Raw genomic sequence first — 26,892 nt, 5'->3', positions numbered from 1 at the left:
AGAATGTGGGGGCTAAAAAATTAATACTTTTCCTCCCACCTTCTAAATTCTTCTAGCTAGGCTAATATTCAAATTAATAGAGACAGATTAACAGGAGAAAATCAAACTTTAATACATACACATGAGGGGTTCACATAAGCATGAAAATTCCAAAGACGGTGAGGCAACATTGGGTATATAAGAAATTTTGGACAGAGAAAGGTGGGATGGGGATTGTGGAGTATTAGATTTCAGAAGTGAGAATGGGCGATTTACAGGTAGTTGAAGAAGAGATCATACATGGCCGGCAAATTCAGTAATCATGGGACACGGTTGTACCTAGATAACAAGCTGGTCTTCCTGACTAGTGCTGGGATGAAAATTCTTAAGGTGAGTAAGCCAAGGCTCCCTTCCTAAAGCAGGTTTCTCTGTTTGAATCTTGGGCAGAAAAAGGAGGAGAATCAAAGGTTCTTCCCGAGTCTTGCTTCTTAATAAACAGCTTAAAATCAATATCCCAAAAAGCAGCTTCAGGGTGCCAAACTTTTGGTTCCCTTCAAAAACAACAGAGCTATTGTTTTTAAAGCAAACACTGAAAGGAGTGTCAACTTACTTATGCAGGGGCTGTTAAATCTCAGGAGGTATTAATTTTAAGTAGTACTTTCCAAAATTATGTGACTAAGAAACTGTTTATTCATAGAACTCTTAGAAAAGGTTTCCTTAAGAATGTTTTCGGAAATACAGCTCTAAGTTATGTGTGGACATGAAATTTTTCAAATCCAAGTTATCTGTAGTAGAGATTACTGAAAAAGCATAGGGGGAAATTATACAGTTTGACAGAGAATTGTAATGGCTTGACTGTATTCCCCCAAAAGTTATGTCTACTTAGAACCTCACAATATGACCTTATTTAGAATAAGGTTTTTGAAGGTATGTATAAGGTAAGGATCTAAAGTGCAATCATCCTGGACTATCATGAATCCTAAATTCAATGATGAGTGTTCTTATAAGAGACAGTAGACAGAGAGATAAAAGGAGGTTATATGAAGACAGAGGCAGAGATTTAAGTCAAGAAACACCAAATTGCTAATAGCAAGGAATGCATTCTCTCTCAGAGCCTCCAGTAGGACCCAGCACTGCACTTACACCAGACCACTGGCCTCCAGAATTGCAAGAAAATAAATGTGGTACTTTTTAAGCCACTAAGTTTGTGGTAATTTGTTGTGACAAATGTTAAGAACCAAGTATAGAATGTATTGCTTTTACATACAGGTTATATTTCAACAAATTTTAACCTTAACACATATTATTACCAAATGGCCCCAACGAATCATGTCTCTTGAATTCATGTCTTTGAGTGGCCTCCCAATCTGAACGTAGGTTAGCCTTATGAGTTCTTTGAACCAAGAGAATGCAGCAGAAGTGACATTGTACAAGTTCCTGTCCTAGGCCTAAAAAGGCTTAGAAAACTGTAATTATCTAGTACTATCTTCAAGTATTTATCTTTTTTGCATTCTTATTTATTTATTTTAATTAGTTTCCAGTATACAGTACATTGGTTAGACATCTATATCTTTAAAACAAGGATAGACAAAACAGATTAGCATGCTAATTAGCATGCTGACTTCTTTTCACCAATGAAGAATTCTGATCAACTTTTCTGTACCTTTTTCAAGGCTGTCTTCTATTAACTTTAAATCTCTGTGGAGAGTTGGAGAGAATTTAAGCCATCCATAAGTAAATAAGGCTACTGTTCATAAACACCCAAGTAGAAAGTTATATTAAAATTCTGCATAAGTATATCCAGAATACAAAGAGTTGAACTGGAATTTTAGCATGTTCTTTACTTAGCTCTTATGGTAAAGAGACAAATGACAACCTAATTTCTAGGATTTATTTTAAAGAGTTATAGCATAAGTACAATATAGACTAAGAGCATTTCTTATTTAGCCACCTGTATCTTCAGATAACTACAGACAACTGATCATACTGACCTGACATGATCTTGAAATAGCATCTAAATATTAACAATTAAATTCTGATCAGTTGTGGTTTTAAACATTTACCTATATATTGATTTTTTTATAACTGTAATTCATATAAGATGCATTGTTAACTACCAGATGATTAGACTCTAATTAATGTTTTCCAGCCACTACTAAATATAATTGGCTTAATGATACAAGTAACAACTATTGCTATAAATAAATTCTTACCAAAACCAGTTATTCAAATAACACATGCAAACACACACAGTTATTCAAATATGGCTGTGGAGTATGAAAGAATGACAAAGTGAGAGTAAATCTATAAATATAGAATTATGTCAGATTCCTTACAGTGAATAAGCTAACAGGAGAAAAGAGCCACCTTGGTAACTTAGTCTTGGTCTTGTGAAGGACATCTTCTCTTTCTCTGACCTAGTGTTTTCTCTTAAATGCAGGTGGGCACACAATGATCACTCATCTATTTTCCATGCACATGTAGATTGTATGTTACATGGAGAGAAGAAAAAATAATCCTGTTTTTATTTAACATCTATATTAGAGGGCTTGACCTACTAGTATAAAGTTAATGTTTTGAATAAACTTATAGTGTTGTTACTTTTTTTTTCAACTTTCTTTCCTCTATGTATTTGGCTTTATTTCTCTTCTCTTTCCTTTTCTTTCTACCTTCCTCTTCTTCCTCCTTTGTTTTATGAAATATAATATGCATTCAGAAAACTCTATATAAATATTTTTATCTCAAGGAACCTGGATCTTAGTGCTATTTCTGCTTCTTCTCCTTCCTCCTCCTCTTCTCTTCCTCCTTTGTCTTCTATTTTGTCTTATTTTTCTTTTCAATAAATGTATAATTTTTACTCTGTGTAGATGATTTTTAAGGGTAAAATTAATTTTAATGACAATTTTCACAAGAAAAAATACAGAAAAATATTTTGTAAAAAAATTTACCATATATGTAAATAATAACCATTTTTAGTAAGATAATATTGCAATTAGTTTTCTTTCATCCCCTGAAACATTTTTATCTGACGCAGTCTCTGCTATTTCTAAGTTCAATGTCCTAAAGCAAGCGTTGCCAGCAATAGCGAATACTTTCAATTAGTAGTTCTCTACTTCTTTGGTTGCTAAGCAACTAACCTGTGGTGAAGAATACATAATGATCTGCATAGATACCTTAAAGTGGTAGAATGTATAGGCTTCCTAAATTTTATTTGCTCTCTTGTGTTGATGCTACAATAAACAGTTAAATACATGGCAATATTTGTTATTAGTTTGCTAAAATAAACTTATAGGTTGAATTAAGCTCTAGACAAAGGTAGGAATAAACATTACACGAAATACCATATTGCCTTTCAAAAATGTTATCATATTGTTTACCGGGAGGACAAATCATCAGATTAATATATTAAGCGTATATATGCTAACCACTGGTGAAGGCAGAATTCAGCACATAATAAAAACGGTGAGAGGGCTTAGGAGAAGGAAACTGGGTAAAAATAGGAAAACTGAAAATGAAAATTACAACGAAAACCACTATATATACGTGTGCCTTCGCACGTGTTAAAAAATGAAAAAGAAATATCAGCCAACATCGGCAGACTTGGTACTTGACCCGTGGATATTTTCATTCTATTCCTCTATTGTATTTTATTGGTTTTTATTCTATTGACTACTACATGCACTGACCCTCGGTAAATCCACTCAATAGAGAGAAGATATTGTATCTCCACTTTACCAGTAGAGTTGCTTAGGAAAAAAAATTTCCCCATTTCCTGTCTGTATTTTGTCCAATTTGTGTATTGTATTTTATAAGGTGCTTTAGAACAGATAGCTTTTGATAAATTTTGAAGAAGAAAAAATAAATCATTGTTTGAAATTCATGTTTTCATAATGTAAATGTAATCTCAGTAGTACCAATACCACTGGGATTAATAAAATGGTAATCATAATTATGTTCAAATTTAGAAACAGAGGTCTAAATATTTACTGAAAAGCAAGAGAAAATTAAAATTTTACATTATGCAATAAAAAAGACTTGAAATTTTGAATAGAGCTTTTGTTATTTTTGATGACAGAGTTCTTGAAATTTTAAGTTCCTCTAGCATGATGGCTAGGATTAAACTTTTAATTTCCCTTTTAAACCACACACTGAGTGCATCTGTGAAAATGACCTATAAATATACAGCATAACTTTAATTACACATCTTCAGTGGGGTTTTTTTTGTAGTTTAGCATATATTTAGGCAAAGCTATTCTATTTGGTAATGCATAATAAACAAACAAACAAGTCAAAAATCTAGACCTTGCCTTTGATCTCTGCCTGAGTGTTATCAGAGAAGGTCTAATATGAATGCAGAACTCTTTTTCTACCTAGTGGTAACAGTATGCTCCTATAGTTCTCCATCACGATGGTATGAAAGGAGATCAAGTGAGAAACTGGAATTTCCACCATCATCTAGTGGTAACAAAGTCCAAAGTCTCCTGATACATGCCCTCCCTTCAGTGAAGGCATTACAGAGTGCACACACAGGAAGCCCTACTCTACAAAAGAGGTTGAATAGGAACCTGGACTTTTACCCCACTTAGCAATAATAAGGCAGCCCCCATATCAGAGGAAATTTACTAACCAAAATCTAAATAAAATATGGAGTCTCATAACATCATTTTCACAATGCCGTAGATACAGTGAAGATTACTCAGCATACCAAGAAGCAGAAAAATCACATTTTCAATGAGAAGATAACACATGCCAACATGGAGATGACACATGTATTAGATTTATCCTACTAAGATTTTACAGCCACCATCATAAGACTATTTTAATGAGCAATTATGAATATCCTTGAAACAAATAAAACAAATGAAAATATTTACAAAGAAATAGAAGACACAAAGAGCAAAGTAGAAATTTGGAACTGAAACTTTTAAGACTTCAATATTCTCAATAGCAGAATGGAGAAAAGAGAGGAAAGAATAAGTGAACTTGAAAATAGAACAAATCACCTAATCTGAAGAAGAGAAAATAGACTGAGAACAAAAATAAACAAACAAATAAGCAACAGAGTTTCAAGAATCTATGGGACTGTAACAAAAAATCTAACATTTTTGTCATTGGAGTCAGAAAGAAAGGAAAAAGGCAGTAGGGCTAAAACAATATTTGAAGAAATAATGACCAAAGATTTTTCAAGTTTTGCAAGTGACAAACCAAGATTCAAGAACTGAGCAAACCTCAAAAGGATAAACCCAAAGATATTCATACTAAAACAAAACAAACAAGTATCTAACTTTAAAAACAGAAAAAAATCTTGAAAGCGGTGAGAATAAAACAATACTTATAGAAGAAAAACAATTTGAATGACAGTAGATATCTCATCTAAAACCATGAAGTCCAGAAGTAAATTGATGGTTAACAAAAACCTTAACAGAAATATAATCAATAATCAATAGACTAACAGTTTGATATGAAAGGAAGAATGATAGAAAAATAAGAGATTGTGTTTATAAAAATGAGTGAAGCCATTCACGAAAGATATAAGCTTTGTAATTGAATAAGTCCAATGATGAAAGAGCATGGGGAACAATACAGGGTTTATGTTAGATACTTTAGAAACCAGAGTTATCTCTGAAAAGTTTTGCATTCATGATACCAAGTAATCTTGAGTCTTCAATCTACAAAATCACCCTATTTCTAGAATATTACTGAATATTCTCTTTTCTCTACACCATTCAGATATTAAGACTATAATTGATAATCATTAACCAAAGAGAAAAAGGTAGATGAAAATAAATAAATGTGGAAAAAGTCAAAAGAAGATCAAACTTTAAAACCCTGGTATTTCAGGGAGATACAACTCTGCCATGAATTTCTTACTCCTCTTTTAGTACTGAATGCTCTTTTGCTGAGTGAATCTACTTTATAAACATAAGTAAAAAAGATTATACCCACTAGAGGTACAAAATTATCAAAAATATCTATATGCATATAAAATTTTCAAGTCAAAATGGATCTATTTCTGTTGTCCTCATAGGGAGTTTATTGTACTATGCCTCTTTAATGGAAGGGCCAAGAAGTATATTCACCTGGTACAGAGAATATTCATTTTGCTAACGCTCATCAGGTAATATTTATTAGACAATGTTACCACATTATCTTCCACTTCAAGAATGTGGGAATATTTAGAAAATGGACTTTATTATATCTGTAAAATTATTCATAACAGTGGCAAATTTTTGAATCTTTTCATATTTCATTTTCAATTGAATTTTTTTAATAAAGTATTTTCATGATTTGCACATTCCTTTTAAGGAATCTTGGAATTCTATTTGTAATGTTTATTCCCAACTAAATTCCAAAATGATCAGACTTTTAAATGTTCACAGAAAATCATTGGGATTTGCAGATCACAGATATAAAAGCTATTCAATTCTAATATAAATCTTGTGGTGCTGACCTCTCACCACAGAAAACATGTTATTAATTAACTTGCAATATTTGGTCTTGTCCACACACACACACACACACGCACACAGACACACACACACAAATGTATCACTATATGGTTTTTAAATTCATTAATATCCGCTTACCATGAAAGAAGATGCATGTGGACATTACTGTTAAGAAGGGTCAAATGATTTCAAGCCAAATGACTGTACGTATGCTACCTGAACAGAAATATCACAATGAGCAGAAGACTGAAAATAAAACTTTTTTTTTCTAATTGATAGGAGTTAAATCATAGGTTTCTATACTGATATCAATTATTGAATGGATATGCTGTAATTCTCTTATTGATCTTATATCATATTTTGGTTGCTTTTCTCAAAACACTTTAAAAGATGCTTTACACTTCCACGAATTTTCATTGTCTACTCACTGAATAAACTGCAGCTAATTATTTAAATAATTTAAATTTGCTCATAAAATTATATACTGAATAAAAAATAACAATAATTATGACACTACAGGTTGTTATGGATTTTTAAATATTTTTAATCATGAGTTTTATGACCTAATAATTTTAAGTTTTACATTACTTCTTTTAACATACATTATTTCTTTAAAGACATTAGAAAAGATTGCATCTAAGGCTGTACAAAAGTTAGTTTATGTATTTTGTTTCATTGATATTTTGTGTACTAAAATAGGCTACTTTAAATAGCCTATTTTTAACAAAATCCTGTAAAATTTTATAAATCACCATGTGTTTCATTTTGTGATTTTATAATTTGTATTTATGAATAATATGTACATTCATATATGTACATACATATAAAGAAATAGTTATAGTAATATATGCATGCACCTTGTATGTTTAATATAGTTATAATTTTCCCTAGGTTGTTTCCTCTTTCTCTCTCTCTTATGCATATATATTTCTTAGAACACTCTTTACATCTTGCTTTTCTGATAACTCATTCTTTTTGAGAGAACTGTACTCAAGTGCAAGGGTGGGGGAATAAACATACAGAATTTTACAGGTATTAGACAGCTTAGAAAAATGCCAAGTAAGATAAAAAGTAAGATAGAAACTTTAAAAAAAGGCAGAAAATGATAATATAACTTTGTGAAAAGTTCTCATTGTAATTTGCATGCATATTAATTAAAATAAACTAAATGGTTGCTGAAAGAGATAAATGAACAATATTACTTTATGAATATGCCAGTAAGACAAGATTTTGACAACGGTGGGAATTTTTTCTAAGTTCGATGTGAGGATTTTTACATTTATAATTTTTACTTGGTGGTGAATTACTTGTGTAGCACTTTGCATGCTACTTTAAAATTAGACTATTCATACTCAGAAACAGTACCTAATCCTCATTTCATTTTTTCTCTACCTTCTTCTGTGACTTTCAAAATCCAAATCCAATCAAGCTGCCTCTAAGGAGATATTGCTATACTAAACATACAAATGTTTAAAATGTATTAAATATAGGCTGGATTTCAGTAAGTCAGAAGTGTTAAAAAAATGATAAAAATAGTATAAAAGAAATCTCTGCCTAACCATTTATATTGTATTAAATATAATCCCTACTTCCAAGAACAAAATGTAATGATTAGGTCATTTTTCACTTTTCTAGAAATGGTCAGAGTTTTTTAAATGAGGGCAATGATACATGAATACACATGGAGAACAGCAGGCGTTGCTGAATGGTATAAAGTTTGGGACTATGCTTTCACTGTATAAATTACAAGGCTGGAAATTTACATTATTTTCACACAGAAATAGCTAAAATGTAAGAATTTTATAATGTGGGCATTTTTCCTAGTTTTTTTTTTTTTTTTTCTATTTTTCAGTTTGGGAGTTAAGGTAAAGGAAGTTATTTATAAATAATATTAAGTAAATGTCCACCTATTCCTAAATAAATCTTGATATGTCGCAAGGATCAAATGCCATGAAAAACCAAATTGCTTCCAAACCTGAGTCTACTCTTACACTAGCAGAAGGAAAAGGCCTTTAACAGAGTTAATAGATAAAACAAGATACTACACTTGACTCTATTAAAGACAAAAAAATGTTTTTTATAATATTAATGTCCACTTGGAAAAAAAGAAGTTGGCTATCATGGCCTGCCCACAGCATTTGGGGGACCTGGGGAAGTAGTATAAATTTAGGCCCACATATCACATACCTAAATATTTAAAAGACATAAATCAAGTTTAAAAATTGTAAGATCAAGCATAATCTGTCATCCTACATTGATAAATACAACTTGGAAAGCCAAGTTGAAATCCTGACTTTTTGGACCACTTAGTTCCACGCAGTAATGTGGGGGTGACAAAAAGAGCCTATGCTTGCAATCTGTCTCCATTCTCTTCCCACCACTATCTCCATCTTGCATGATGAAGGGCTTTGTATACATTCAAGAAGATATTATGGCCTACTCTTCAGCTTCCCCTCGGTTAGCACACCAGCCCACCAGAAAGGCAGACTTGGGGTGAGGCTTGAATAGATCCTGAAAGCAAACAGGATATTTTTAAAAACTTTTCCTACTGAGGGTTAGAGTCTTGAGTACTGTACACTGGCATCGACAGAGAGGCATGGATATGCCTCTTGATTCATGTGAACATGTTCCTTTGCTTTGTGGATTCCTCAGGCCATGGTGGAATGAGGGAAGGAGGGCTGCACTCTAACGGGTGGGGCCTAGAACATGAGCCCCTCTTCCCTTGTGTCTCAGGGCAGCACTGCTGCTATCCCTTTGTACTCCATTTTACCACAGAATGAGTCAAAGATATGAAGAGAAACTAAAGATGCCTTTAATAAATATTTGTAAATATAAGTTCACTAATAAAATTGAAGAAGATATATCAACATATAGTCACTCATTTTGAAGCTGGAAAGAAAATACTCCATATTTTATAGAATTGATATGGGCACAGTTCTTTATCAAGTGTTCTATGTGATCAGAAAAGGTAGCATGTAGAGTCTTTACCTTCAGGTCACTTAGTATTCAGGTCTATAAGAAACATAGACACAAAAAAGGTAACTTGCAGAACAGTGCTGTGCAATAGATACTGGAAATCTTCCGCAAGGAAGATGCCACTGGGAGCTATCGTGATCAAAAAAAGGGTCATAGAGGAAGTGAAGTTTAAATGTGGCCTTGGAAGTTGATTGTAGGAGGAAGAGGAAGGGATGCATTATAGATAATTTAAATATCAAGTGTAAATTTATAGTGAAGGGATTATAGTAGACATTCAGAGGTTAACAGAATGTTTAAGTTAGAAGAATGGGATCACTTCAGAACATCTGAAGATATGACAAGAAGTTAATAGTCAGGACAAATTATGTAGGGTCTAGAATATTAGACTAAGCAATTTGGACTTTGTTCTATAAATAAGTGGAAAGAGAAAGGATGATTAAAAATTGCTGAAAAAAAAAATGAACTAACCTACAAAAGGAGAGTCATGAAACAATAACTTGTATTGGGTATCCAAAAAGAAATCATCTGTCTTCTTGGTCCTTTACCTTCACCTTCACTTTCAACTTTTACATATAAGGGCCATAGTAGGTAAAGAAAGTAGAAATGTATTTGAGAAATCATCGAAATAAAGAATTTAAGTATATAAACAGATATTAAACAGATATGGGAAACCAAGGAAATGAACAAGTCTAACTCCAAATTCTGAATCAGACTAACAGTGGTACCTTTGACATAAAGAGACAGAGAATTTATCATTTACCCATTGCACCTGGCATGAAAGTTGGAGCCAATTTGCACAGCTAATAAGGTTGAGATTTGAATTTACCTTGTCTGATTTTAGAGACTTTGCTCTTAACCATCATGTAGTATTTCCTTCCTGAAGTGCGGATTCATATAGAGACACAAATCCAATGGAGGCTAATGGGACTTTACAATTAGGGAAGAAATAGCTTATTTCCTAGTATGTTATTAATGATATTTTGAGAAGAAAATACAGAGAGGACATAATTGTACATAAATTATTAAATTAGGGAGTTAGGAAAGATTTTTAATGAAAGAAGGTAAGAGTATGAAATGGTAGCCATATCAACTGAAGTCTGTAATACACATACACACATCTGCAGTTAGTAAAGAAGAAACCATGAAAAATTAGCAGCTTATAGTTGCTAGGCAAAGATTTGGTGTTGAAGATGAAAGGAGATAAGATGTAAAGTTCTGGTAAGAAGGTTAGTCTGGATAATAAGTCTCGTGAAAATTCAAAGATGAATGATAACCAAATGTAGGAAAATGTGAGATAGGAAGAACTATGGGTAGGTATGTGAGGGAGCTCTCCACAGATGGTCATATGTGGTCTCAATAAAATAAATATGAATCCTTTTGCCAAGAATAAAGGAAGTGAGGTAATTGGGAGTTTAAGGAGATGGTTACTTCCATGATATACTTCAAGCTTTCCCTAGTCAAGTCTTGCTGATCTTCATTCATTCAAGAATTGAGTTAGTCATACTTTTGTTAAAGTACATTCTTACCATGGTGGATAGCATGTATATTTCTGGATTTATTTGACTTAATTGTTTTTTTCTTGACCTAATATTTCATCTCTATTTTTTATTCCTATTTCCCCCTACTCTCTCTCCCACTCCGATTACTCTATTGTATTCTCATCACTTAGAATAATACTCTGCATATAGTAGGTACTCTAAATTTCTAATGAGCAGGAAAAAAAATGAATGCAAGGAAAAGAAATTGGTACAACTAAAAACCTCTGTCTAGTCTATTCTGATATCCTTAGAGCTCACATTTCTGCTTGCTGCTGCTCTTTCTACTCCACTCACAGACCTCACTGTAGTTGATAATTCTAAGAGCTTCTCATCATTTTAGTATTCACTGCATCAGCCTTCCTCTTATTTTTGTGACATTTCCAGAGTTGTATTCATGGAAGGAAGCACCTATCATGTTAGTTTTCCATCTTATTAGAGAAAGCTTAGTCTACTTTAAAACTTTCATGCTTTCCAAATTTCTGGTGTCTATTTCCTTTTTAAGTTACTACCACTTATACAAATTTATTTGAATAATTTTAACATTTCAAGAATTGATACATTATTGATTAATCTAGGATTCATAATTGTTTCCTATAAGAAGAACCTATGACAGATATACTCAGTGCACTTTTCTGAACTATCACACAGCCAGTGATGAAGCAGCGGCAAATGGTATTTTCCAAATCCTCATTTTTATTCCCCAAAAATGAAGTTTGGAAACTACTTTGCTATAAGAATAGAAATATAAAAGCTATGAACAGTGAAATAAAATAAGTATGCCTAAGAGTGAGAGTACAGTTGGACAAAAAAAAAAAAAAAGATAAAAAAGAAAAAGAAAGATATGGGATATGTCGTCTCTGACCCATAATCATTACATAATTCTGGGGAGCACATTTCTTCTGAGGCTCATTTTTTTATAGAGGTAAGATGGGGACAAAAACAGCTTCTCTGCCCAGCTCACAGAATCTCTGTGAGAATAAAAGGCAATATACTTTCATAAACATTTACAAAAGTATTTTATAAATATTATAAAGCACTATAATTATAAATGCAAGAGGAATGCTTGTTTTTTGTATCCACTTTTGTTACAAATGCTTATTTGGTTGTTAAATTTTAATTATTATTATTATTATTCTTTTTTTGGCTACTCAGTGTTTGACCACAAAAAAATAAAGTACATGGCCATAGAATAACTTTATGTGCTCTATCTCTTAATTAAAAAAAAATTCTATTTTGATTCCTTTGTAGAGAAAATAATTACACTCGAATTTAGATTTTGTACAAATTATAGTAATTATGTGAAGTAAATAAGATAATTCATGAAGGCTATTTGTTTTTATACCATTAAGACAACTTTTCATTTATTCATACTTTTAATTGTTCCCAATCAGAAATGAATCATCATCTTGGTAAGTGAAAGATTCTGTCTAGGAAAGTTTAGTTTTCAAATTCATGCCATCATTTTCCTCTTTATGTTTTGTATAACTTATTTTAAATTACCCAGAAAAATACATTTATTTTTTTGCACTCTTTCAGTCTCAGGCAAAAATAAAAAATAAAAAAAATAAAAAAAGGAAAAGGAAATTGTACTCAAGTCACATAGACATCTGAAGTCTCTGATTTAAATCTTGTTAGGTAGAGGATATAGAGGAAAGAAAAAGATATTGAATCTCTTACAACATATGTGCTTAGTGCTTTGTCTACCAATGCACTGAGTACATATTATTTCCGTATACTTTCTGCATTGAAACCAGTACATTATAATCTTATCATACAAAGAATTGGGAAAAAATACTGGCCGTTTATTTTCTATTACTTCCTTGTTCTTTTTCTCCTGAGGTTACGACTCTACATAGAGTCATTTTAACCTCCTCATGTCTTTGATAGTGGGAACATCTTGACATGACTCCAATTCCAATCCCAATGTGTTGGAAGAATAAAAATACATTTACTTTAGAATTCTGAAGCATATTATTAATGATATCACAGAAATACATCTTGCTTAAGTCTATTAATTTTATCTTTGTTAACATGTTTCAGTGCAACTAAGTGCACTGTAACAACTGCAGCTGCCAAGAAAAACAGTGAAATATTTTAAAAACCAAAAACAGTAAGGCTGCTACAAATACTTTAGTCATTCACTCTTTATATCTTGTTTTGCTTTCCTTTCTTACTCTAATTATAAATGAAATATCATCATCACTGTCATCATCCCTAGATTAAAGTTTAGAGAAAGAAGGAAAACCTATCCTACCACTGATTTTCAGGCCATTTCACTCTAGAAGATCAACAGCAAAAGAATTTTCATTTCCTTCATCGTTGGAAGTGGGTTACTGTGTATCTACAGTGAAGGCAGCACAGGTCTCTATTTGCATTCTGGGGTATTAGCAGCAATAACCTGTAACAGCAATGATCTGAAGTATTTACAGAGATTATTAATGAGACAGACTCTGCTGGCCTGAGCTCTTACTAGCTTTGTGCCCACTCTAATTTTACTGAGCCCACCATAGATGGAATAAGCTATAGGAAAAGCCCCAGATAGGCATTGCTAGAGATGGTAATAGTTCTGACAGCTATAGGCATATCGCTCCTCCGCTAACAATGCAGTACTAGCAACAACAAAAGACTGTATTTAAACTAAGAATCTGAAAGTTTGAGTATGTATGTTATTGAAAGAGGACTTTCTTTTATTTATACCCGCTGATTTCAGCTTGCTCTAGACCCATAGTGAAAACAAGCTAGCAACAAACAGTCCATTAGGATTTGCTTCTTTCTCCTTTAATCAGGATTGGAATTTGCTTACTGCAGTTTGGGATGTAGAGGCGATGACACATGAACTCATAGTGAAAAGCCATAAAAGAAGGGGAATTCAAGAGTAAGAGGGCATGCTGAACTTACTGGCCTGTCTGACCTCTATTGCAAATATTACTCACAGAATCAGTAGCATTCAAAATGCTGACAGAAAGATTGTAAGAGGTTGGCAAAGGGTGAACCTGCATGAGTTGCTTGGGACCAAACCTTTGAGAATTACGATATACTACTACACAGTGGCCACAATTGAAACGTAACTATTCATTTAATTCCCATTCTGCTTTTTGACATGTGCCCAAATCAAGAGTAAATAATTTATCCTTTGTTGTAGAGTAAATATGTAAAGGCCTCAGAGGAAGTCAAACCCTGAAATGCTTTTAATAAGCAGTTGACTGTGAATAAAAATTATTTGAGAAGAGAGTATCATGGAGTCTTCCAGATTTGCTCCTCTGTTGTCTTGAGTTATTTATCACTACTGAGAATCACAGGGCTTCCTACCACCGTAATCTTTATTTTCTTTCCCAGGAAGATGTGAGCATCTTCTAGAGTTGGTGGCATTTTATAGATTTTCCATATACAGGGCAATGGCAGGCCAGAGAAATGCTGATTCATCAGTTTTATAAAGATTTACTGTGCAGCTACTATGAGCGAGGCTTTGTGCTAAGAACTGGGTAAACCATGGACATGTTTCTTGTTCTCTTAAGCTCAGTCCAGGAGGAAGAATGAAGATTCAGATATAATGTGCATTTATTGTGTTTTATGTCATAAAGCAACTTTTTGGTTTCTACCTCCGTTTCCATCAAAGGCAGGGAATGTGTGGCTTGGGGACTTTTTTCATATATGCATTTCATTTTAGAACTGTCCCACTTCTGGTTTTCTAATTAAAATTGATCTAGCCCATTTTTAAAGGAACAGATCCACACTTTCTGGGAACAAGATTCTGGGAACAAGTTTCTAAAAATGTTTTCTATTTACATAATGGTTTATACATAAAACATACTATCATGCACAGTTACATTAAAACTTCCTAAGGCAAAAGCAATCTTGGAAAAAGAACAAAGTTGGAGGTATCACGCTCCCTGATTTCAAACTAACAAGCTACAGTAATTGGAACAGTATCATACTGGCACAAAAACAGACACATTGATTGATGAAACAGAATAGAGAGGCTAGAAATAAGCCCATGCTGATATTATTAATTAATCTATGACAAAGGAAGCAAGAATATACAATGGAGAAAAGATAGTATCTTCAAATGATATATCTGATAAGGTGTTAATAACCAAAATATATAAAGAACTCACAAACTCAACATCCAAGAAACAATCCAATTTAAAAACTAGGGAGAGTACCTGAATAGATATTTCTCCAAGACATACAGATGGCCAGCAGTCATGTGAAAAGATGCTCCAACATCACTAATCATCAGGAAAATGCAAACCAAGATCACAATGAGGTATCATCTCATACCTATCAGAATGGCTAATATCAAAAAGACAACAAATAACAAGTGTTGGTGAGGATGTAGAGAAAAAGAAGCTTCATGCACTGTTGCTGGGGTTGTAAATTATTGAAGCCACTATGAAAAACAGTATGGAAATTTCTCAAAAAAAAAATGAAAATGGAACTATTGTTCAATCCAGCAATTTCACTTCTTGGATCTATATGAAGAAAAAGAAAACACTAATTTGAAAAGATACATGCACCCCTATGTTAACTGCTGCATTGTTTACAATAGCCAATATATGAAAGCAACTTAGATGTCCATCAATAGGTAAATAGTTAAATAAGATGTAGTATAGACAGACTCAGCCATTAAAAAAAAAAAAAATTGCGAAGACTCCAAAACACGAAATAGTAGAAGGAACTCCCATACACCTTTTATCTAGATTCATTCTTGATTACATTTTGATGTACTGTCATCAATATATTTCATATGCTGTACTCTCCCTTCTGAACCATTTGTGAGTATATTGGAGGTCTCATGCCCCTTTAACCCTATTTGTTGTGTATTTCCTAAAATCAGGATATTCTCTTACATAATCATATTCTATTATATAATTACAATACAATTAGCAGAATCAGGAAATCTTAGAGTACATTATAGTTTGTTAATTTTATAATATATTAGGTATGTTATTTGTTAATCGATTAAAAATAGATTTGGAACTAAACAAATAGAACCAGGCCTACTCTTTGAGAAAAATATCGGCATATTTTTAAGGAGAAAAAATCAAACTTTAGGAGGCATGTCTTTGTAAATCCATCATTTAACATAAGCTACAGCAACCAGAAATGCAATGGCTTGCTCAGGTCTTCAGTAATGTCCCTGGATTTCAACAGGTTTAAAACTGATGGCAAATCTAGTTCCTGATTTTTCTGTTTGGTTTTTTTTTAATAGACTTTACTTCAGATTCCATTAGCAATCTCATTAAGTCATTTTTTTAATCATTTATTTTGCTATCAGTTTGTTGGTGTAAATACTGTTGATGCTATTTAATGTAAAAGTTGGAACAACTTACCATTTTGTATTGTTTATTCATTAAACTAAATATTTTGAAAAAATGTGTGCCTAGCTTAGTATCCTGCACATAATGCTTTGAAAAATAAAGATGAACGAAAAGCATTCTTGGTCTAAAGGATTTTCAAAGCTAATAGACAGACCTCATGTGCGAGAAGAATGTCTTATGTGTAGAAGAGAGTACAGTGCACTAGGGATTTTGATAAGAGAAAATCATTTCTACTTGGGTGATTAGAGGAGGCTTTTTGAAAGAGCTGTCATGTGAGATGTGTCATGAAAAATATGTAGGGTTTCTACAGGTGATGATAAATAGGAGAGGACATTGAAAGGCATATTTGTGCAATGTCCCATAGGTAGACAAATGTTAGGTAAATTTAAGGTATTGAAGAGTTTGATGAATAAGTGGTTTAGCATGGGCAAGAAAGAAGAAATGCCACAGGAACTGGCTAAAGAATTTGGATATTAGTAGGTGTAGGGGAACAAGTGAACATTATTTTATTTTATGAATAGATGATATATTTACATGATTCAAAATCAGAAAAACTCTCCATTCTATCCTGTCTCTTGTCTGCCCAGTTTTCATCGCTTATCGTGACTAAATGCTGTTGTTGGTGTCTTAAATGCTCTATGCACATATAAGATATAACAATAAAATTAATTTCTTTTTTTTTGACAGCATATGGCATGTCCTTTCTGTACCTTGCTTTTTCGTTAAAATATTTCTAGAAGGGCTTTCCATGTTAGTATATCAAGAGAATTCTCATTATTTTTTTAGTTACAGAATAGTTCATCAAAGGGAAGTCTCATTTACTTATTAAGTAACACTGTATTGATGATCTTGTTTCCAGAATTTAGCTAATATTTTTCTGCAATAACTGCATTTATAGATAAGTCATTTCATACGTAGTTATTTAGGATAACTTACCTAAGTTGTAATTAACTGGAAATACACATATGCATTTTTTATTTTAAATAATTTGCCACTGATAGATATGTATCAATTTATATTCCAACCATGGATTTGCATGAAAGGGAGCAATGTTTTTCTATACATTGTAGAAGTTTGTTATCAATTGATATATCATTCTGATAGGTGAAAGAATATTATTATAGTTTTAATTAGTTTTTTATGAGTGAATTTAAATATCCTTCATATGTTTAAAAGTCACTGGCTTTTACTTTTCTATGAATTGTTTGTTTATATGCTTGCCTATTTTTCTATTGGGTTTTAACTTTTGCTCATATGTTTCTAAAAATACTTCAATTATTAGAGAAATTACACTATATAAGGAGCAAACGTTTCTTAATATCGCAATTTCACTGTTTACAGTATTGCTTTCTCATAAATAAGTTTATTTTTAATGTGTTTACACATAACCATCTTTGATTTTATGGTTTCTAAAGTTCTAGTCATAATTAGAGCTTAATCACTTCAAGGTTATAAAGGAAATTTTCTATCTTTTCTTCTAGAGGCTTTATGATTTTCTTTTTTCTACATTTAATGTTTTAACACACTGAAAATAATTTTATTGTAAGCAATAAAAGATATGAGTTCACTCATATTATTTTTCCACAAAATAGCAACTCATTTTCTTTCACTGATTTGAGATTTAGTGTTTGTTTCTGGATTTTCTATTCTTTTCCATTTACCAATCTTTTTATGTAGTATATTTTATATTTCATTTATGGAGCATTAGTTCCAAGTAATCCATGATGTTTTAAAAGATGAATTAGCATGAGAAGAGACAGGGATTAAGTATCTGAAATAAGGTGATGGAACAGATTAGAACAAAACTATGCTTTATGAACGGAATTGTGGTGACACAATTCACACCATTTTCCAATGGTTGTGTGATGAGGAAAGGTCAGAAAGTACAAGCTGACTTTGAAGTTTCAAGCCTGGAAGATTAAAATAGGTATAAAATAGGAAAGCCTCCAAACTTGAAAAATTTTGGTTGCAAAATAAAACAAGTTGATTCTTTCAAGAATTTAGGGATTTATTAAAATTCTGACATAGTCCTAAGAAAAATCATATTGCTTTTCTCATCGGGTCATTTATATCCTTGGTTCTTCTTTTGTTATAGCTTTCCTCTCTTTTTCCTCTTTTTTTTCTTTCTACAAGTGAAAGAAAGACTATCTCAGTGATGAAGAGATTACATATTAAGTAAAGGCAGAAGTTGAGTTCTAGTTGATTCGTGGTTCCTGTATGCTAGCAAGGAACCGCAGTCTTTCTGCCTCTCTACTCTGCAGTCCACTTATCAGCTTCATCCTGCATGTGCTTCCCCTCACCAATTTAAAATGGCTGCCAGGAGTAATGAGTACTACAAGATTTCTCATTCAAATGCAGTGAATAAAAGGCAAGGGTGCTACTCTTTTATGAATAAAAGTCTTTCCCCTTCAATATAATTGAGATCATTTGAGCTATCTACTTATCCCTAGCTAGCTACTGGACAAATCCATGTACTGATTGGCATGTCTGATTTTCTGAAATTATCATGAGCAATGGGAAAGGGATTACTAGGATTGCCTTAAGAGTAATTAGGACTCAAATCTGGATCTAGGAAATTAAGTCAGCCTCTCCTAAGTCACGGGGACTATGTGGGAATAGGGTGGATATCTGAATATAGTTGGCTCATGTGAAGAAAGAAAAGTATATGTGGGTTGGACAACTGGAAGTGTCCACTAAATCTTGCTTTCTTAAGAATTCTTTTAGGGCTTTTTGAGGAAGACATGGTCGTAGCTGCAGCAAAGCCGGGTTCTGCCTGACCTGCTCCTGATTCACCACCGCTTTTTGCTCTGTCCAAGGAACAAGTTGGTTAGGAAGCCACGCCACAGCCATGGTTTTTAAAGATATTAGAAAGACAACTGTGGAACCAGAGGTGGCGATTCTCCGAATATGAATTCCTTTAACCAGTTGCAACCTATAATCTTTGGAGAAAGTGTGTGCTGACTTAATCGGTGGTGCAATGGAAAAGATTCTCAAAGTGAAAGTACCAGTTCCAATGCCTACCAAGACTCTAAGATTCACTATAAGAAAAACTTCCTGTGGGAAAGATTCTAAGACTTGGGATCATTTTCAGATGAAGATCCACAAACAACTCATTGACTTGCACAGTCTTTCTGAGATCATTATGCAGTTTACTTCCATCAGTATTGAGCCAGGAGTCAAGGTTGAAGTAAGCCACCATTGTAGATGCTTAAATCAACCTTTTTAATACATTATTGATGGTTAAAAAAAAAGTGTATTAGGGGCATTCACTACATGCTCCACTCCATATCTATGGCTGATCTGCTTTCCTATACCTAGTAAAATTTATCTGTATGTGAATTGGTTTTCTAACACTAATTTCTGAGTTAGAAATGGCAGCTAACTACTTGATAACTTTTTCTAACCTAAGATTTTGAATAGCTAATAAAAACATATTTGTTCTAATTATGGAAATAACTTGTCTAAGTAATGACTTAATCACGGTACAAAAGTAAAATGGATTACTGTATGAATCCATATTTTGTTATAGTCTATATTATGACATGTTTAAGATTTAGTTGCTTAATTCAAAGCTATGATTAAAATGGTGAATTCTTTTATTACAGAGGAATTACTATTTGAAATATATTTGTTGGAATATATATATTTTTTGGAAGAAGAGATACTTTGGTAACTCTCAAAAAATAAGTTTTACACCTTTACTACTCATATGTTCAGGTTTGCATTATAGATGAAGTATTTTATATCATGTCCAAATTCTTTGTAGTAAGCATTTTTTGTTACTTTAACACAGCTTTGTAAATATTTAGCTTATCTCTTACTCTCCTTCATTATTTATTTCCTAGTTGTTCTTTCGAAGACCTTCTATTCTATAGGCCTTTGAGGCATTTAGGAGCTGAGGGATAAGAAGCAGTTGTGCTGCCCAAGGTAAAGTTGTCCCAAGGTAAAGATGTCCTAAAGTTGACATCTAGGAAATAGTCATAGCTTTATTCTTATGGACTAAATCGTATCTCCCCCCAAATTCATATGTCGAAGTCCTAATTCCCAGTATGACTGTGTTTGGAGATAAAGCCTTTAAAGAGGTAATAAAGGTTAAATGAGGTTATATGCATAGACACGGAAACCAGTATGACTGTTTTCCTTATAAGAAGAAGAGAGGCCGTGGTGGGCATAGAGAAAAGGCCATGTGAGAACACAGAAGGTAGTCACCTGCAAGCCAGAGAGAGGCATCGGGAGAACCCAAGCCTACTCACACTTTGATCTTGGACCCTCAGCCTCCAGAACTGTGCCAAAATAAATTTCTCTTGTTTAAGCCACCCAGTCCATGATGCTGTTATAACAGTGCTAGCAGACTAATACACTGATAAATATGCTAATGGAAGACTTCCTGGCAAATAAGCTAATGGTATTAGCAAGTGGCAGAGTTCTTATCTATGGGGTATTTTTTAGCAGGATATACCTGGTTGCTTCCCATTCCTTGTATAAATATGGGGTATAGAGTCCTGGAAAATATGTCATGTGCCTATTTGAATATAAAACTGAGATGTTTCATAGTTCTTACTATTTATATTTTGTGTAAGTAATGTACCAGAGTATTTTTGATGCAATTGAAAAAAACAAGAAAGTCTTAGTTCTCTCTGTGCTTTTCCTTGGGCATATAATCCTAGTCTCTTATGTCCTCAGAATAATTAGTAAATAAATCCCTGATTCATGAGTCTGATTTGACATTTTGATACTTTATATTATCTCAATGGTAAAATTTAAGAGTCATTTCATATAGAATACACAGTTTCCCAGGTGAGGTTAGATTTTCTATGTTAAATTTGCTTAGAGAAGAATATATTCCCACTATCATATGATGATGAAGCATAAAGTAATGTGTTTTCTACATATACAAGCCATTAAAAGAGTTTAGATGTAGGAATTAGACAAAGTGACCTCAACAATGTACATTAGCTTAACTGGTAGAAATATCCACTGAAATAAAAATACTTCGATTTTACAGTATAATCTACTAAGAATGAAATATGTATTATCTTCAGTTTTGTTCACCAAATAATTGTGGTATTGGAAGTGAGCCTAGAATCATATTTAAACAGTTTTCTATTACAAGAGCATCTGATTATACACATCATAAAAAGAAAATTACTTGAGAATTGAACATATCCAAAGGAAGCTTCCAAATATCCCACAGTGATATATCACAGGGTCTAACAACCCTAAGAGTCAAAATAATCTACTTAATATCTCAATTCTAACTATTCTTATTGTAAATGACATTCCTACTCTCTTGTTCTCAGTGTACAAAAAGAAGAGCTGCTCAAAAAGAACCATCAAAAAACCAAAAAGGCAACTAATCAAATGGGAGAAGATATCTGTAAATGATACCTCTGATCAGGGGGGCTAATATTCAAAATATATAAAGAATTCATACAACTCAACAACAATAACAACAAAAAACGATCCAATTAAAAAATGAGCAGAGGATCTGAATAGACACATTTCCCAAGAAAAAATACAAATGGCCAACAGATATATGAAAAACTGTTCAACGTCACTAGTTTTGAAAACCAAAACCACAATGAGATGTCACCCGTTATAATGGCTATTATCAATGACGAGAAGTAACAAGTGTTGGAGAGGATGTCGGGGTAAAGGTACCCTCGTACACTACCAGTGGAAATGTAAATTGGTATAGCCACTATGGGAGACAGTATGGAGGTTCCAAAAAAATTTAGAATTACCATATGACTCAGCAATCCCTCTTCTGGGTATCTACCCCCCAAATCTGAAACACTTATTCATAAAAATATATGTACCTCATGCTCATAGCAGCATTATTCATGGTGGCCAAGACATGGAAACAACGGAAATGTCTTTTGATAATTGGATAAAGAAGAAGTGGTACAAGGGAATACTACTCAGCCAAAAAAAGAATGAAATATTGTCATTTGCAACAACATAGATCTTAAGAGTATTATGCTAAGTGAAATAAGCCAGATGGAAAAGGACAAGAACCATATTATTTCACTCATAAGTGGAATATAAAACAGGAAGCAATAGAAGAACAGACAAAACAAACACATAGACACAGACAACAGTACAATGGTTATCAAAGGGAAAAGGGAGGAGGGAGGAAGAAGAGGGGAAAGGGTGTCAAATATATGGGGACAGAAGACTAGACTTTGGATGATGAGCACACGATCAATGCACAGATGATGTATTATAGAATTGCACACTTGAAACTTAAATAATGTTATTAACCAATGTTACCACAATAATTTAAAAACAAAAAGAATAGCCACTCACCATTTCAAACCCTCTCATTTATTAGCATTCTATGCCAGTGAATTATACATATATATATATTTATACACACACACAATTTTAATAATAAAAGAGTACATTTCATAATGGCACCGGCCTACCTTGGTTGTTGTAAACTATTTTTATAGTGCTACAGAAAACATTACTTGCCTTTAAAACCATGCTCATGATATTCACAGAGATTCTGAAAACAAGTTAATGAAATATACAAATTGATTATCTGTATGAAAAAGGAATCATCACATTGGAAAGAACAATTTAATGTTTGAGTTAATTGTTAAGGATTTTTATCTTGTCCACATCTCTATCCTTGCCACCCTAGCCTAGAAAGCTGTAGTATTTTTTAAAATTGTCAAGGGAAGGCAATTCCACAACTTCCCTTGGTGTTACATGTAGTGTTATTTATATTCAGAATACTCTGTCTAAATGAAAAGATTTAGCTGTAATTCACAACAATTGTTTCCAGGTCCTCTTTCTCCCCTCCCTGATCCTCTGCAATATCCTGTAGAATTGGATATCGTCTACCTTCTTCCTTTAATTTTACTTTTTAGAAAGTCATAAGATGCAGTATCTTAAACCAAAGGTTTTCATAGTGAAAATGTCTAAGGCCATTAAAAGGAAGTTTTCATCGTGAGTCATTTTAGTATGAGTTAAGTCAGATGGCATTCATTTTATTTTGATTACACACACACATGCAATTAATTTGATCTGTTTGAGCATCTTTCTCCTCTACCTTATTCTTTTTTTCTCAGTTTTTGAATTCTCATTTTCACTTTCTTCCTAAAGTATTTTTTGTAATGATTACATGTTAGTCAGTTTGAGGAACATGAACTTTATAAAAGGAAATTTCACATAAATGATTTCTTTAGCCCTCTTGGAACATCTGCATTAGAAAAAAATATGTTAAACATCAGTACTATATTATTAAAGCTAAAGTTAGTTTTGTGTGTGTGTGTGTGTGTGTGTGTGTAGGTATTCACCTAACAAACTATCTCGAGTGACTGTGAAATTTCATGGTCTGAAATATAAAAATACATGTTGTTCTCATAAAATCTAGTGTTTGTATGTGTATGTGTACACACATATATACATATACTTTGTGTATACGTATTTACACACACACATATATATACTTTGTGCGTATATATATTTCTTGATTGTTATATCATTATAGAATTAAAAATACACAGCAATGAGAATAAAGAAATTTAGCTCTACAAACAAATTACCATGTGAACTTGAACACATTGATTGGCTTTACAGATGTAAATTTCTGTATCAGTAAAATAAAGATATTTGACTATACACAGTTCTGAAAATGTCTCTTTTCTCTGATATTCTCTGAGACTCTAGCTGTTTTTCTATCGTAGTCTATTACAGGAGAAGAGCAGCAGGTGGCAACTATACTGCTTGCCCATGAAGGTTATCATATGATACTCTTAAGTGCCTTAATGTGTAGAAATCCCTTTTTTTTTTCTGGACATAAAATTTGTGTTCCAAAATGGATAACCATGAAACTAATTTTTCAACTAAAATTTATTTTGTGTGAATCATGTGATAATCAATGTGATTACTTGTTTTGGAAGATACAGGCCATATAACACAGCTTCTTGTCTCAAGAATTTTATTACTTGGTAAGTGAAATAAAATAATTTATACAGATAACTGCCGACAGAAAGCATTAAATGTCCTAAATAATGGCTAGGAAGAAAGCTAAGAAAGGTCCAGGCAAATGCTAAAATGCTAACTAGGCCCAGATCTCAGTTGGTGGTGAAGGGAGTAATTAAACTGAAGAGTGAATTGAACAGATTTAGGAGAGATGCATGAGGAAAATAAACCTATATCCATGGGATCTTTCAATTTTGGAGGAGATATTACATTTGAATCTCTTTCCTCAGTGACATGTGGTTAATATTCCCTTTAACACAGTCACAATAAAACTTCCATTAAATCTTGAATTTTGTCAATTATGGAAGACAGTAGCAGAATTATATGTCCTGTGGACAACTGTATGGCTAATTTTGAAAACAAAGTACAATGAAAGAGATTCTCTGAGCTGTTAGAAACAAAGCATTTTTCTTTCTTCTCTCATACTTTCATTAATGTTGTCTTTTCTCCTTTAAAGCAGTAAAAAATATTCTGAATACTAATGTGACAAAATCAGAAGCAATCCCCAAATACTGTATTTGCTTAATGATAAATACCTAGTCCTTATCTTTAAGAAGATTTAGACAATTTAGTTTGTCTTGTAGCCTTGGGGTAGTCAGGAAAGTTAGGCACAGTATTTTAAAGCTCATTCCTCCTCTATGGCTGCTAGCTATCATTAATCCCTAATGCCTGGAACAGCATAAATTTCTACAAAGGAAGCCCACAGGTCGTTTTTATTCGGAGCACTTTTTTTTATGTGCACCACAATATATTCCGTTATGTATTACCTCGTCTGAATGCAAAACTGTTTTATATGCAGATTTAAGGTAATGAGCACTCAAGTTTAAAAAATGGCTCTGGTATCCTGTAGCTTCTCAATAATAATATACTCTTACATTCCAACAGAGAAGGATGGATTATGGGTTTTTCAATTTGCATCAGGCATATTAATTGCAGAGTAGGGCTTCCACATAAAATATCAATGTACTGGAACAAACTGTTAATGTACCAGAATATGAACACTTATATTCATTTCTGGAACTCTAAAAGGAATCATCCTTTTTTCTTTTCCGTCTTTTTTTCTTTTTTGATTTTGTTTTGTTTTTCTACTTCTGGAGATGGTAGTTTTTTTTTTAGTTACTGAGAACGATGTAACCTCTGCTTCTCAAAAAATCCCTAATTAGATTAAGTGCAATAGGGCTTTTACAATCAGTCTGTTGGGGAACAATACAACAAGCCATTAGAGAAAGAGAATGATTCAGGAGATCTGGATGAAACTTATTTTAGAGTTGCTTTTAAGAAACATGACATGGAAGATCAACTTTATGTTGTAGTTGGAGGCAGAGAAACACACTCAACTTCTGTATGCATTATATTTCTCAACTGTGAAGAGAATATCTAAACTAGTAAAACTGTAATTGGAAGTTTTATAAGTAATTTTCAGCTGAGGTTTTGCACTGTAGGTTTAATTGTAGAGAACTGTGTGTTATGGCACTTCACTTCATGGAAGCACTTGAATTATGTATTCTCTTGTAAGCATAAAATTATGACTGTCCATTTTTTTCAAAAAAGGATTGCAATAAACAAATGAACCATACCCTCTTTTACCTTTTCTTGTAAGTTTCGATAACTAATATAAATTACAAATACAGACTGGGTAGACTAAAATACAGACTTGAATATTTAAAAATATGTTTTCTGAATGTGATAACAGGACTGTCTTTCTATGTTGAAAAGATAAAGCAGGAGAAAGAAATTTTGAGATTCCGACACACAGACTACATTTTTTCCTAGAGCCCATATATAATATGCAGATTTTAAGTAACTGATGAATATTCATTGAACGAGGTTTTCATCTATTGTATCCTAATTCATCACTTCTTTCATACTGATATCTTATTCCATTCTTTTTGATAGTTAAAGAAATTTGTGATTTTATTATCCCTAAACAACAGTAACATAGGGACCTGCTTTTTAAAACCATTCTGAGAAAGAAAATATTTGAGTTTGCATGCCACAGTGGTAAGCAACAAATTTCTCACTAGGGAAGAGAAGAAATACCACCCACATAATCCAACAGGAGACCTGATTCATTTTGTGTCTGGAGCAATCCCTGCAATGTTACAAACTGAAATGAGTTTCCTTTTCAATCTTCAGGTGAAAAAAGTAGTGAGAATGCCCTGTTTCCTCTATCAATGTAAATTTCTTTTTCTTACCTCTTAAGAAATCATGTGTGTTTGTGTGTATGTGTTTCATTTTGCAATGTAGCTTTGATCTCATAATGCTATTATGAGTCTAAGTGTGTCATGGGTCAAAAATGAAGGTGAGATAGACTGTTCTCAGCATTAAAACTCAACCTAATCTATAGTAAAAGTAATTTTGATACTGTTCTAAAGAAACAGCCCTGGGCAAAATGAATGTTCTTTTGCTGTAGCAGGCAAACTGAAAAACAGGCATAGATGCACGCTTAATGAAGAGTCTAGGGTAAATCACTGGCACTATAAACTGTTATCTGTTGGGTGCTAAAATTTTGAGAAATGCTGAAAGTGTATTATTCTCATTTTGTATTACATATAAGGGGTGTATTTTAAACTGAAAAGAATTTTATCTCTAGCAAGAAAGCCAAATAAAGTGTTGCAATTGTTTTATTCTTTC

At 32.8% G+C, this 26,892-nt stretch overlaps 1 protein-coding gene across 1 annotated transcript; it reads left to right on the top strand.

Moving 5' to 3' along the window:
- The first annotated feature begins 19,111 nt into the window (after positions 1-19,111).
- Positions 19,112-19,489, top strand: LOC120608597 (40S ribosomal protein S20-like). The gene is given in 1 exon segment (XM_039870528.1): positions 19,112-19,489. A coding segment is annotated over 1 exon segment (378 nt).
- Positions 19,490-26,892: the final 7,403 nt, after the last annotated feature.

Source organism: Pteropus medius, unplaced genomic scaffold, assembly GCF_902729225.1.
Source record: "Pteropus medius unplaced genomic scaffold, Ma_sr-lr_union100, whole genome shotgun sequence".
In the NCBI taxonomy this organism is placed as follows: domain Eukaryota; kingdom Metazoa; phylum Chordata; class Mammalia; order Chiroptera; family Pteropodidae; genus Pteropus; species Pteropus medius.
Note: the sequence above shows the minus strand (reverse complement) of the source record. Positions and strands in the feature narration are given on the sequence as shown.